This window comes from Anthonomus grandis, chromosome 6 (assembly GCF_022605725.1).
Source record: "Anthonomus grandis grandis chromosome 6, icAntGran1.3, whole genome shotgun sequence".
NCBI classification, from domain to species: domain Eukaryota; kingdom Metazoa; phylum Arthropoda; class Insecta; order Coleoptera; family Curculionidae; genus Anthonomus; species Anthonomus grandis.
Window position 1 is genome coordinate 36,446,687 of NC_065551.1, and position 15,119 is coordinate 36,461,805.

The window sequence follows — 15,119 nt, forward strand, 5'->3', positions numbered from 1 at the left end:
AATGTTTCTAATCTATGGATTTACTTTATTCTTTTAACAAGTACTAAAAAACATTCCAAGGAAACTTCTAATAGAAAAATCATGCCAATCTGACCTACAAAACAAAAAATATTAAGTAATTTACCCAAGGGAACTTGACTTTTCCTAACACCCTAAACATGGCTTTCTATAAATTACGTAAATACAGTATACCTATTGCTAGCGTTCACTTTAACCCCTGGGTATATAATATAAAAAATTCATTATATATAATTAATAAAGTGTTCCAATAGATTTTTCTATATGGACAATAGACACTTTGCAGACTGGGAAAGAAGTTCCAATTTTTATTGAGCGAAACAAAGATTGTTGCTGAACCTTTGGCGTTTATTGCTTACGTAATTTTTAGTGTAAATCAACCATTGATAGATCCAGTAATTCCAGTGTATATAAACACTTGAAGACAAACTCCCATATTATACTTACAATATGTTAAGGATCTTATTATTGTTTTGTTTCAGATCAAAATAGCGGCCACTGCAAAAAAAAGGATAAACCATCGTCATTATTAAATTATTTTTTTTAGGTGCATTAGAAAAAAGTAGCCAATACGTTTGCTACATGAAAGAAGCATACAGAGCGAACCTGCAGTGCTCCCTAAAATGTCTGAAATACATGTATCGGTACGAATGATGGAAGTGGGAAAACATTTTTAATTATATGTACATAACACCAAGAAAAATAAAAGATTTATTTGTATGAGAAGTGTTTCAGTTTAAGACTCGTATGTAGGCCACCAACCGAAAAATCAGCACCATAAAAGAGAAAAAGGCGGCAAAAGATCGACGGCCGTGGCATTGGGTACCGGCCGAAGTACCACCTTCGACTGTTCGTTAAAACCATTATTATTTTGTTAATTTAGTTTACCGGCGTACTTGGCTCGACATGGGCTGCGAAAGTTACCATTTTCTACACGGTTTATATTATTTATAGTGTCAATTGGTTTGAAGATGATACTGCATTGGTAAGTGGAGGGAGGCCAGTTACTTAGTACTGCTCACAATCATCGGAAAGTTTTTGTATTAATTAGTTTTATTTTAATTTAATGAACTTATTCAAGCCCCATTTTTAGCTTTCGCACATCGGTAAACTAATCAAGAATTTATGTCAAAATTTAGAAAAGTAAATATCTCAAATCGGGTTCTAAGTAAAATTTCGTTTAGTTTCATTTCATTTATTCAAAGCCTTAAGATACATAATATGCATATAGGCTGCGTCACGCAATTAAGAAATTAAAAATAAGCGAAAACAAAAAGTCTTAACCTAACACTAAAGATAATATAATAAAGTAGTAATAAAATTCACTTATCCTAAATTTGACTTGAAAATTTGTGTAACTAATTATTTTTATACTATAAATACTATCTGCTGTATTCATCCTTTGTTTATAATTTCGTAAATCTTTTTCATACTTGGGTCGAGTATCCAGGCTTGTAGTTGTCATTTAATTAAAGATAAAGAATTTATAGACTTTAGATTAGGTGAAAATTTCTTGTGCAGTTAAGGACTGATATAAAATAAATAACGTTAAAACATAGATGTTCTATAGAAAAGAGGTCGGTTTTGTCTAACATTATAATTATCAATAATAGGCCTTAATGTATCACATTTTGTATTATATTGTCCTGGATTCTACTTTCTATAAAAATGGAATTTGTAGGATGCATCCTACGCGTGTCATATATTATTTTAAAAATCTAATGCTGAATATTTTCCACGTGTTTAAGATGTATACTGCACCCCACACTAAAATGCCATAAGAAAGACGATGTTGCATAAGTGAGGGATATAATATGGAACATCATTATATCAAGACATTCGCTTTATTTTAGATTTAAAAAAATACTGTGTGATAGTCTCGTCCTGAGCCATTATTCGTAATGTGATTTTATACACATGCCATGTCTTCGATTGGTAGAAAAATAAAGAATCCAAAAAATGCAAAATTCTTGTTGCAAATTAATATATGGTATTAACAGGAATAAACGTATATCATATAAAATAAACAAAACTAAATGGCTTAATATGTCAAATAGGTGCAAGCTTCATTTAGCAAATTTTGTACACAAGATTGTTACAGTACCAGTATCAACTTCTTCAATAATAAAACTAAAAAATAAGTTTATCCCTAGAGGTAAAGTAGTACATCATTTGAACATAAGAAATAAAGGATTCTATACCATTTAAATCTACTTTTTACAAAAGATCTTTTCGGTTTAATGCTATTAAATTATATAATGATATACCTAAAGAGTTTAAACTTTCAAATATAAATTTAGGGAATATGTATTTCAAAAACAACCGTAGGATGGCATGCCATCATGTACATTGTACATACAGTCCTTTAGCCTTAAATTTTATATGAACGAACAAGATTCTTATTATTTTATACAATTTATTGTTTAATCATATTTGATTTTAAATAGGCTCCTGCATCTATAACGTTATATATTCTTAATATTAAATTAAAATACGTATTATTTTATTGATCTCTCCCGGCAAGACTCTATAAACCTCATTATTGTTATGTTTAACCTATAAGTATTATATTATAGTTTTATGGAATAGAATCTTAATTTTATTATTTTTAGTTTATATAATTAAAAAAAATCATTATATGCTATTTTTTCTTTTTGTGGTTAAAGTTAGAGTAGCCCTTCGGGCTAGACTTCGCCATTACTTTAAAATCTTGTATATTTATTGAAATAAAAGTCTTTATTATTATTATTATTATTATCAAAATATTTTTTTAACTCTTTGAATTTACATATTATAATTTTAAGCTTATTTGAGACATATTTCATGTGTTTACTCTACTTTAAATGTGGATATAAGATCAGTCATAAATATTTTATTTTTGATTCTGATTTTATACTATTAGTGTGTGAGTAACTATAAGAAGGCATAAAATTAGTTTTTTCATTATTAATGGTTAAAAAATATTTGCTAAACCATTTTAAAAATTTGAAAAAAGTCAATTTCAATAGGGAAATTCATATTAAACCGTTTGCTGATTGCTGATGTTGTTTTTAATCTTAACACATCATTCTAGTGATACATTCTTGTGATATACTAAGACAACTTTTAAAAAAGTTTAAAGCAGCACCTCTTAAATCCATAAATTTTCCAATATTTTTAGTAATTTTTTATAACTGAAAAAAAGAGAGACTTTCTCCAAAGAATTTAGTTTTCTAGAGGAATTTATGGAACTTGTTCAATAAAATTCAATTTTCTGGAACAAATTATCAATAAAAAAAAGTCAAAGGGACAACAATGAAAATTGAAAGGAAAACTCAGATAAATTATGTTCTTGGAAGAGATTTAAGAAAACAAATCCATATAAGAAAAAAAGAAAAGTTTACAAAAAATTTAATCATTTTCCAGATTTACTCCAAGAAATTTAATTTCCTGGAAGAAATTATGGAATTTGTTTATGAAAATTGAATTCCCTAGAAAATATTATTAAAAAAAAATCAGAAAAAAAAATGTGCCCGAGAAAATACAAAAATAAAAATTGAAAGGAAAACTCAGATAAATAATTTTTTTTGGAGAAATTTAAGGAAATCCAAAGAAGAAAAAAAGAAAAATTTAAAGATTTAATCATTTTCCAGATTTCCACCTAGAAACTTAATTTCCTAGAAAAAATTATTAAAAAAAATCAGAAATGAAAAAAAGTGCTAGAGAAAATACAAAAATATAAATTGCAAGAAAAACTCAGAAAAGTCAATTTTTTAGAAGAAATTTAAGAAAAAATCCAAAGAGAAGACAAAAGAACTTGAAAGGATTTACTCAATGAAATTTAGTTTCCTGAAAAAATTCATGGAATTTATTTGTGGAAATTCAATTTCCCGGAAGAAATTATTAAAAAAAAAACAAACAGAAAATAAAAAAGTGTCAGAGAAAATATAAAAATAAAAATTAAAAGGAAAATTCAATTTTTTAGAAGAAATTTTAAAAAATCAAAAAAAGAGCACCATAAGGAATTTTTTCCAAGAAATTTAGTTTCCTGAGAGAAATTATGGAATTTCTTCCAGGAAATTCATATTTTTTGAAGAAATTCCAATAGAGAACAAAGAAATACAGCCAGTGATACCAAAAAATCAATATTTAAAGCAAAAATTAAAAAGAATTAATTTTTTGAAAAAAATTAAAAGAAAGAGTTAAAGAAAAAAAACTCAACTTCCTAAAATTTTTTTTTTTTTTTAAACCAGAAAGGAAAAATAAAAAGTCTAAAAAAAAAGTCCCAGGAAATTGATGTTGTTGGAAAAAACGAACAAAAAAATTGTTTCTGTTTTTTTTATAATTTCAGGAAATTGAATTTCCTAGGTCATCCTTTCCTTATTCTCTTATGATACTTTTAATTCAATTATATTATATCTTTCATGGCTTATAAAATACAATGTATGTTAGCAACATAGGGAGGTATAGTAAATTCCGAGAAAACCGTAAATGGGACACAGTGTACTTGGATAAAACCTCAAAAAAACAATCATCTCAAGCATTTACCGTAATTATATATTTTTTAAAAGGCCGATTTGTTTATGTATATAAACCTGCGTGCATAGAAATCGGCCCACTGTAAACTTTTGCTCATAGTTTTTCATAACCTCAATAGTGTTCAAGTGTGTTAATTTAATGCATACTACACCACAAAAGGCCAAAATAATAGCTGCCAAACAAATACTAAACAACGTGGCGACTTCAAACTTGAAATATATGCTTTATACAGGGTGTCCCGTAATTAATTGGACATAGGTTAATGTAAGATACCTGACATAAGAATAAACCATTTGAGCTCAATGTCGCTTAGCAAAATGTTATTGGTTTTCGTTCTACAGGGTGTTAAAACCAATTTTTTACAAAACATTTATTGAAATATTATGGAATCCACTAGACAGATTAACCTAAAATTTGGCGTACTTTTATTATTTGGGATGAGGAACATTAATATGATATCTATTTTGCCATTGCCACTAGATCGCGCCACATACAACAACATTGAGTGATTAAAATGGTCATAACTTTTTTAACTTACCTGTACGCACATTTGCGAGTGAAAATAATAAAAAAGCATTTAATTCCAGTCAAAAAAGGTATACTTCTTTGATCTCCAAAAAGTAGACCGTTTTCGAAATAAACGCATTTTTTTATTAGGTTGCGTATAAACACTTAATCTAAAATTTAATTAACAACGATAAAATTAGAAAAGACTGTTGATTATAATAATTGTTCAAAATATTCACCATTCACTAGGACACATTGTCTAATTCTTTTATTTAAATTTTGCCTAACTCCAAACAATGATTCTTCTTGGGCCCTGATGGTATTGACTCCTTCCACAATCTTTTGCCACAATTCCTGACCGTTATTTATTTTATTTTTATACACATGTGATTTCAAGTAGCCCCAGAAATAAAAATCTAAGGGATTAGGATCGGGACTACGCGCAGTCCACGGATATTCACTACCTCTACCAATCCATTTATGAAGATAAATTTTGTCCAAGTAATTTCTGACTTGCAGTGAATAATGTGCCAGTGCACCATCGTGCATATACCAACTGTCACGTCTTAAATTTAGGGGCACATCTTCTAGAAGAATGGGTAGATCATTCCTCAAGAAATTTAGATAACGTTCTCCATTAAGCTTAACTGGCAATTCAAACGGTCCCACAATACAATCCCCAAAGATACCACCCCAAATATTTATTGAAAACTCATGTTGAAAATGGTGTTCTTGAAAAGCATGAGGATTTTCCATCGAATAGATATGATTGTTGCGCCAATTAAAAACATTGTGAACGTGCCTTCATCCGTAAATAAAATTTTATTACAAAAAAATGGATCATTTAATTGGCGCTTTCTTAAAATTTGACTGAATTGGAGTTGTGCAGGAAAGTCTTGAGGAAGAAGATTTTGAACTGGAGTGAAATGATACGGATACAGTTTTTCTTGGCGTATAATAAATTTAATAAATTAATTAATAAATTTAAGAAGAAAAATCCAGATAGGAAAAAAGAAAAGTTTAAAGATTAAACGTTTTCCAGATTGCCTCCAAGAAGTTTAATTTCCTGGAAGAAATTATGGAATTCGTTTATGGAAATTCAATTTCCTGGAAGATATTAAAAAAAAAAAATTCTGAAAAGAAAAAAAGTGCTGGAAAAAATACAAAAATTTAAATTGAATGAAAAACTCAAATTTTTTGAAGAAATTTAAGAAAAAATACAAAGAGAAAACAAAAGAACTTTAAAGGTTTCCTGGAAGAGTTCATGGAATTTGTTTATAGGACTTCAATTTTCCGGAAGAAATTGTTAAAAAAAAAAACAGAAAAAAAAGTGCTAGAGAAAATACAAAAATAAAAATTGAAAGGAAAACTCAGATAAATAATTTTTTTTTGAGAAATTTAAGGAAATCCAAAGAAGAAAAAAAGAAAAATTTAAAGATTTAATCATTTTCCAGATTTCCACCTAGAAACTTAATTTCCTAGAAAAAATTATTAAAAAAAATCAGAAATGAAAAAAGTGCTAGAGAAAATACAAAAATATAAATTGCAAAAAAACTCAGAAAAGTCAATTTTTTAGAAGAAATTTAAGAAAAAATCCAAAGAGAAAACAAAAGAACTTGAAAGGATTTACTCAATGAAATTTAGTTTCCTGGAAAAATTCATGGAATTTATTTGTGGGAATTCAATTTCCCGGAAGAAATTATTAAAAAAAAAACAAACAGAAAATAAAAAAGTGTCAGAGAAAATATAAAAATAAAAATTAAAAGGAAAATTCAATTTTTTGGAAGAAATTTTAAAAAATCAAAAAAAGAGCACCATAAGGAATTTTTTCCAGGAATTTTAGTTTCCTGAGAGAAATTATGGAATTTCTTCCAGGAAATTCAATTTTTTTGAAGAAATTCCAATAGAGAAGAAAGAAATACAGCCAGTGATACCAAAAAATCAATATTTAAGCCAAAAATTAAAATAAATTAATTTTTTGAAAGAAATTTAGAAAAAAATTAAAAGAAAGAGTTAAAGAAAAAAATTTCCTGAAATTTTAATTTTTTTTTAAACCAAAAAGGAAAAATAAAGAGTCTAGAAAAAAAGTCCCAGAAAATTGATGTTGTTGGAAGAAACAAACAAAAAAATTGTCTCTAGATTTTTTTTATTTCAGGAAATTGAATTTCCTGGGTCATCCTTTCCTTATTCTCTTATGATACTTTTAATTCAATTATATTATATCTTTCATGGCTTATAAAATACAATGTATGTTAGCAACATAGGGAGGTATAGTAAATTCCGAGAAAACCGTAAATGGGACACAGTGTACTTGGATAAAACCTCAAAAAAACAATCATCCCAAGCATTTACCGTGATTGCATTTTTTTTAAAAGGCCGATTTGTTTATGTATATATAATGGCAACTTAATGCTAATAATTTAACGACTAAGACTCGCTTTAGAACAAAAATCGACCCAGTCAATTTAGAATTTTACGACCGCGCCATATAGTGTGATATACATACACACATTTTTTTTTCTAATTAGGCACACATTTTAATTTATTTCCCCGTCAAGTCGTAAAAGTGCCTTAAAAACTTAAAATGGTTTTATTCGATTTTTTGTTAAAGAAAATAGACTAGTATACTTCTGGATGTCGGTAGGAACAAGTGAAACAAGTGACAAATAACAGGTAAGTTTAATACAAAACAAAGATTTCTCGCGCGAATATACATACATAATACAAAAATTAATTTTCTCATTGGGAGGTATCGATCAATAACAACTGACACTTTTACATAATCCGCTAATAAAATAAACTTTTTTATTGTTGTAAACCGAAGCTGATTTGATTGTTAACTTGCCTCATCTATTTTATTTGCATATTGGCAATCGGAGGTTTGCGTAAAAGCCCACACAAGAAGACCATAACCATTTATTATATGGGGGGGTGTTTCCTAACTACGGTACGAAACTATACAGGGTGAATCGTTAGGTCGTTTTATGAAAAAAAGTTCCTATGAACGTATGTGGGAGTTGCTTTGTTTCTGAGATACAGGGCGATGAAGGTTCAAAAAATTTAAGGTATTTTAAAAATACTATAACTATCCTTAAACCGATTTTGTTGAAATCTGGTGCAGTTATTTGAAATTATAAGGTCCAGTGGCGTGTTAGTGGGCACCACATGCTTATTGTTGAGAAAAAGACAAGGCCAATAATTGTTTTGCAGCTTTTTATTTATTTTTGTATTTAAGCAAATAAAAATACAACTTTTTCGTATCTTATCTTATTATCTTCATATCTGGCTTTTTTTTCGAGAAAAAAAATTAAAGTATCTTTAACTCATTCTAAAAGTTATCCATGGACGACAACATGAAATAAAAACCAATTAATTCGATAAACAATTTCGACCTTAAAGTAAATGAGCAAAATGTCATTCACTTTTTTTATTCTGTATTTTTATATTATTTTTCTTGTTTTTGAGTGTATCGAAAAAAGTTATTTGAAAAAAATTTATACTTTACCGAGTTTTATATACAGTTTAAAAAGAGTATCAACACCCTGTATATAGTGTTTAATTTTTTGCAAAAAAATTAACAAATGTACAATTTTCTTCATAAATTACTTGGTTTAATTACGTTGAACGTACAATGAGTAACTATTATGCGTAAAATTCTATTTCAAAACCCTCCTTGTATACATAGATAATATTTTCCTACTGATATATGGTTTTATGACTGTGGAAAAGAACGGGAATATATGTAGGTAATGTGGATCAGTGATAAATTTCGTTTTTAGGCGAAAGGTGCGTGTTAATACGTTTGTTGCATTTAAAAGAATTTTGTCAGTAAGTGGTACTCTATAGGGAATAAGTGAGTGAAGTAAATTTATCTCAGAAAGAGCAAACGCAATTCTGATATTGAAGAAGCAAAAAAATTAAAGAGAGTTAATTTAAATGTAATATACATAAATGGTAAGTGCTTCCTTTTACTGATATACAATAATTACTTTTAAACCACTGATTTATTATTGTGAAAATTAAACTATAAGGCTTTGACTTGATTGAAGGATTGAAGACTTTTATAATTTCGGTAACTAATAATGAAGGCTTACTTAATTATATATAAGGTTTTGAAGCTATAAGGCCAAAAACCACATAAATTTCAAGCAAATAAAAAACCCTTTATCTCAATAAAGAACTAAAAAACCAGACGCATCTTGCACAAAAATTACAGTAGTATTTTCAGATGAATGGTTAGAACTGAATATCCCGTCTCTTAGATCTCTGCCTCACAAAGAATTAAAATAGCGAGAAAAACATTTGCCATTCTGCAATTTAATTCAGCACCGTTGCGTATTTGTTCACATAACTCTTAGAAAATATTGATTGTGGTGAAATAGTGATTTTTTATTTGTTTCTATGAGGATGAAGACTTTGATTTAACAAATAGATGCCATTAATGGTAAAATAAAAGATAATAAACCTGGATTGGATGGAACATTTGTCTACCTGAATATACTCTACCTGTTACTCAAGCAAGTATTGATTATTTATATCAGATTTGAGAAGAAAATACTGATGCTAGCACTGGGCGATTCCGTTATCGCGGGTGCAACATTTAAAATTGATTATTTGATTTGATTAAAATTTTTGAAAAATTGGACTTTGCAAATGAGTATTTCTTGGATATTTTTAAGAGTTATACATTAAATATTTTTAAAAAAACGCACTCCTTAGATACCAACCTCATGGTCACCAGTTTTCCTCACCTCTTACCCATAAAACAACGAAATAAGCACTTTGTTTCAATTTAGTGCCATTATTAATTACGTATAACCGAAGCGGTGACGTCAATGGTGCGCTAGAAATAGTTTTACTGCTGATAGGGTTATCGTGCGAATATTTCGCTGCGGCAAGAAACTCATAACATAATATATAAACTGCATTGATAAAATTAATATGAAAATATAATTCAGATGCGTGTTTAGTAATGGATGTACCCAATTGTTTACGTCCAGTGTCATTGGAAATTAATATTTAAATAGAAAATGACTTTATAAGTAGATAGTATAAGTAGTTTTACTTTAGAAATTGTTCATTTTAGTATAGTAATTTTTATTTAAGCAATTCAAGCTGCTTCATCAACTAAAAATTGATCATATTCACATGGTACAGTAGATAAAAATGTCAGTAGATAAAAATGTAATAAAGATGTGTGAACTGTCATGGAAACTTTTATCGAAACCTGAACAAATATATAGGGACTTCCACTAAAAGCTCAAAAGGCGTTATCAAACATTTATTTCATAGGCATTCCAGGGACTCGAGAAATTTAATAAAAGTACTGGTGGAGAACACTTAAAGGTCTGAGCAGTTCAGGAATTCCAGGTTTCGACTGCCTGGAAGAATCAAAATATGACGGCTATATTAAAAGAGAAAATTGAAGGAGTTTGGTCTAGGCACTGAAAATTCATTAAAACAGTAAAATTCAGTTGAAGTAAGCTTTATTTCTTTCAGACAGTCTAGGAACTTTAGGATCCAACTACGTGGAAAAATTACATTTAAAGAAATCAAATGTATATTCTTAATTATTATAAATATTAAATTATTTCTCAATAGAGTAACAATAATCAATAAAAAAATTCGTTGTTGGCCTTAAAAAAAATCGCATCAATTTTATTTTCAGTTCTAAAGTTTCGAGTCCAGTGGTGGAACAAAAATCGATCAGTAGCAAAAAAAACGGATTTTAACTTGACCCAGATCGTTACCGGTCGACCCACACGTTGTGGCACCCATCAGAGACCGGTTTTCTTTTCAACCAGGAAATGCACCTGGAAACATAAAAACCCCGAAAATTTCCGAACGAATTGTTAAATAAATTCGACGCCCTTGGTTCACCTCCGCCGCTGTAAAAGCGCACCGGATCGAACGGTTTTTATGTATTGGGGCCAATGATACTCGGGCAAGGTTAATAAGACGCGCATTGTATACTCACGCCGAATTTTACAGGGGCGGACAAGATCAGTAGAACACATACTACATTTAGGTGAAATATACATAGGTACTAAGGTGTAATTGTGTTTAGTCCGGGTCTGTCCAAGTAAATCACCAACAAGATAAATCCGGAATAATTCATTTGCGCACACTTATACATATATATAGAGAAGTTCAATAATAAATTTGATTGGTTATGATGCAAATGGAATATAGTCGTATACGTAACCTTCGTCGTTTTCAGAATTACTTGGGGTTTAATTAATTAGAAAAATATATAAATCGTTATTTTTCAAAATAATACGCATAAATAACAGCTGATTTCGTCGTTAATAACTAAATAAATAATACAGTTTGTTTATTTAAATTTACTATAATTATATATATATATGTATATTTATAAATATTTAATACAAAAACAGTGCTACTAGATTGGATATTATGGACGAAAAACGGTAATTTTTCAAAAGAATTTCTTACTGGGTAAATTTTTGGGGTGGGTGGGGGGTTAAGGGTTATCTTGTTAAAAAACAATATTTTTGCAAAAAATTTTTACAAAAATAATATCTACAATGCCTTCTTTTTATCTCACCTCAGATATCTACTGCCGATATGGGGGACATGTGCAAAAACAAATTTTAATACTATCCAAATAACACAAAATAAAATTCTAAAAGTATTATATAACTATGATAGGTTTACTGATACCGAAGCTTTATATGAAGAGTTGGGGATCCCAAAACTCAATACAATATTAGAACTAGAACAAATTAAACAAATAAAAAAATTCTTACTAAACAACAAAAATCTAATGTAAATATTGTACACTCAATTCATATTCGTAGTCATAATACTAGGGCTCAAGGTAATATCCATAATTTTACCGTAAGGATAAACATAGGTTTACGCAATCCAATCGCACAAGCTAGTGACACATATAAGTCGAAACCAGGAATTTCTAGACTGCTTGCAAAAAATCGGACTCTTATGTTTTCTCCTCCAGTATTTTCATGATATTTAAATTTTTCCAGATAGTCGGATCCTAAATTTCCCGGACTGCCTGGAAGAAATAAAGAACTTTCTTAAATGCTTAGCTATCCAGAACATTTGACAAAGTGAATTTAACTATTTCTGTGAATTTTCAGACCAGACCCCTTAAGTCTTATTTATTAATATAGTCGTAATATTTTGATTCTTCCAGGCAGTCGAAACCTGGAGTTCCTGGACTGCTCCAACCTTTAAGTGTTTAATAACGCCTTTTGAGATTTTAGTGGAAGCCCCTATATAATTGTTCAGGTTTCGATAAAAGTTTCCATGACACTTCACACATCAATTTTGACATTTTTATCTATCGTGCCATGTGAAAATGATCAATTTTTAATCGATGAAGCAGCTTATTGGGATTGATATTCTTAAAAGCAAAATAATTTGCTTTGCTTGCAAAAAAAAATTATACAACAAAAATAAGCTTTTTTAACTTAAACCAAACTAGCCCAAAGCAAACTAACTTTAGTTATTGCTAAATAACGTAAAAAAAAATTAAAACTATTCGTGACTCAATGAATTATAAAAATAATGATAACCGCTATGAATTACAGATTTAAGAGTTTATAAGTTATTATACTTATCGCGAGAAATTGGCAGAGAATTATTATATAAATTCTTGTGAGCTTTATTATCATTTAACAGCATTTTTCGTGAAGGAAGTGGAATCCACTTACCTTCAAAGTCTAACTTATACTGAATGCCATCAGACTGTGTGTATCTTAGTGCTCTAATATCTGTAACACAAGGGTCACCAGTTCTTTTCCCAAGACGTATCGAGTTGAAATGTTTTAGATCAGAGAAGTTTAAGAAAAATGTATGGTCAACGTATTTTACTTTGTATGGTCCTGATTTTGAATGTCGTCTTGAATCTTCATTAATCTGCACATAATTGGATGGGGAATAGATGTTTCCATTTTTTTTCTGGCTTCAATGCTTGAGTGTACAGGGTGTATCATTTTGGGTACTTTTGCGGGGTATCTCCGTTATTTTTAACGTTAGCGTGACAGTGTGCTACTTTTTCGTGAAAATAACGATGCCGTTAACAAAAATTCCAAAGCCCTCTTAGTTTTTAAGATATAGGCAATTTTTGAAAATTCGACATTTTGGGACCCCCCTTGTATTTCGCTTATTCTTTAACTTATCGAATATGTAAAAAAACAGTTTTATAGATTTTTTTCCGTAGAATGCAGTAGCGTAGATTTTTTTTTTATTTTTACTGTTTTTGAGTTATAAGCCAAACTTATGTTTTTTTTTAATGGAACACCCTGTATATATATGCACTAATAAATTTGTCTTCAAAATGACAATTTTCTAAAATTAAGGACATAAATTTATTAGTAGGCCATAAATAACAATAACAAAGATAAAACTTAGACAAATCACTAACAAAGAATTAAATTCATTGCAAATACAGTGGATGCAATTAAAATATACCTATTGAGACAAAAGCATATTATTAAAAAAAATACACTACAACAGTATAGCTCCAATTTTTCCAACATAAGCTTGTTTTGTAGCATAAAGCAACAAAACATACAAAACAAAAACTCAACTGTATTTAACAAAAAGAAAAAAAAAAATAAAGGTAATGTTCAAAATAATGCCCATTCTCTCGAATGCAAAATTGGCACATTTTTGTGATTCTTTCAATGGCATTAAATAGAACCATTGGCCTCCTTCGCAGATTTTGAAAGTCTAAATTAATTGCCTCTCGAAGTTCGGCATTCTCATCATAACGTGTTTTATACACTTCATTTTGTAGATACCCCCATAAAAAAAATCCAAAATTGAAAGATCTGGAGATCGTGGGGGCCATCTTACAGGTCCATTGGTACCTATCCATCTTTGCGGAAAATTATTCTCAAGAAATTCCCTTACTAGCCTTGAATTATTACTAGGAGCACCATCTTGTTGTAAGTAAATTACATTATATTGTGCTAGCGGAATATTTTCTAGCAGTTCAGGAATAACTTCCTCAAGGATCTCTAGGTATCTACGTGCTGTAAGACCTCCTTCAAAAATCCGATAAACTATTTTTCTGCCCAAAATAAAACAAGACACTCCAAAACGTCCCTGTTGTGCCCTTTCGAACAATAAATACTGATATTCTGTTTTCCAATTCCTGGTATTGTGACGATTCAAAATGCCCGCACTTGAAAAAAAACATTCATCTGACCAAATAACAAGTCTGCCGAACAAATCATTAGCTTCGATTTGTTGTAGATACCACCGGCAAAACAGTGCTCGGCGCTCAGCATCGCCAGGATGCAACTGTTGCACAATACTAAATTTATACGGATGATACTTGTATTTTTTTAGGATCCTTTGAGCATTAGTTTTTGATACACCAATATCTTTCTCAATTTTTCTGCATGAGGACGAAGGTGTTGCTTCAATATATCCCAAAACATCTATTTCTTTTCTTTCCCTATTCTCCTTGTTATAGGTTTTCGGACGCAGGCGAACAAAGGTTCCGTGTTCAAGTAAATTTGCTTTTAAGCGAGCAAATATCTCAATAAAGGGTTGTCACCTCTCTGGATATCTAACAAACACAAACTTATAATCGTAATTTAAATTTTAGTACCCTTTATTGGTTACTTACCTTTGAAAATATAACGCCGAAGCTTCTTCAGAATTTTCGTTACTTTGTATAAAATATACCAACATATCATATAATTTTCATACGCTGCCATTTTTCAAAAAATTTATTAAATAAAGAAAAAAACAAATACTTACAATACAAATATTTGACTTAAGAAACCGTAAAATATAAATATTTGATATTTAGTTGACTTTTGTTTTGTTATCAACAAAAGTCATGGCTTACTAATAAATTTATGTCCTTAATTTTAGAAAATTGTCATTTATTTGTATGTTTCTTAAAAAAAAGTGCATACCATTATATATTTTTGAAAAGGTAAAAAGAAGACAAATTTATTAGTGTATATATATATACAGGGTGTTCCATTAAAAAAAACATAAGTTTGGCTTATAACTCAAAAACAGTAAATATTAAAAAAAAAAATTTACGCCACTGCAGTCTACGGAAAAAA

The 15,119-nt window shown here is 29.2% G+C and overlaps 1 protein-coding gene across 1 annotated transcript in view; it reads left to right on the forward strand.

The window, feature by feature from the left end:
* The first annotated feature begins 855 nt into the window (after positions 1-855).
* The window catches only part of LOC126738043 (inositol-trisphosphate 3-kinase A-like), a 160,481-nt gene continuing 146,217 nt past the window's right edge, over positions 856-15,119 (forward strand). Inside the window, exon 1 of the mRNA XM_050443213.1 lies at positions 856-1,003. Coding sequence (XP_050299170.1) covers positions 990-1,003 — 14 coding nt within the window. The 5' untranslated portion in view covers positions 856-989. The remainder of the gene's footprint in view (positions 1,004-15,119) is intronic.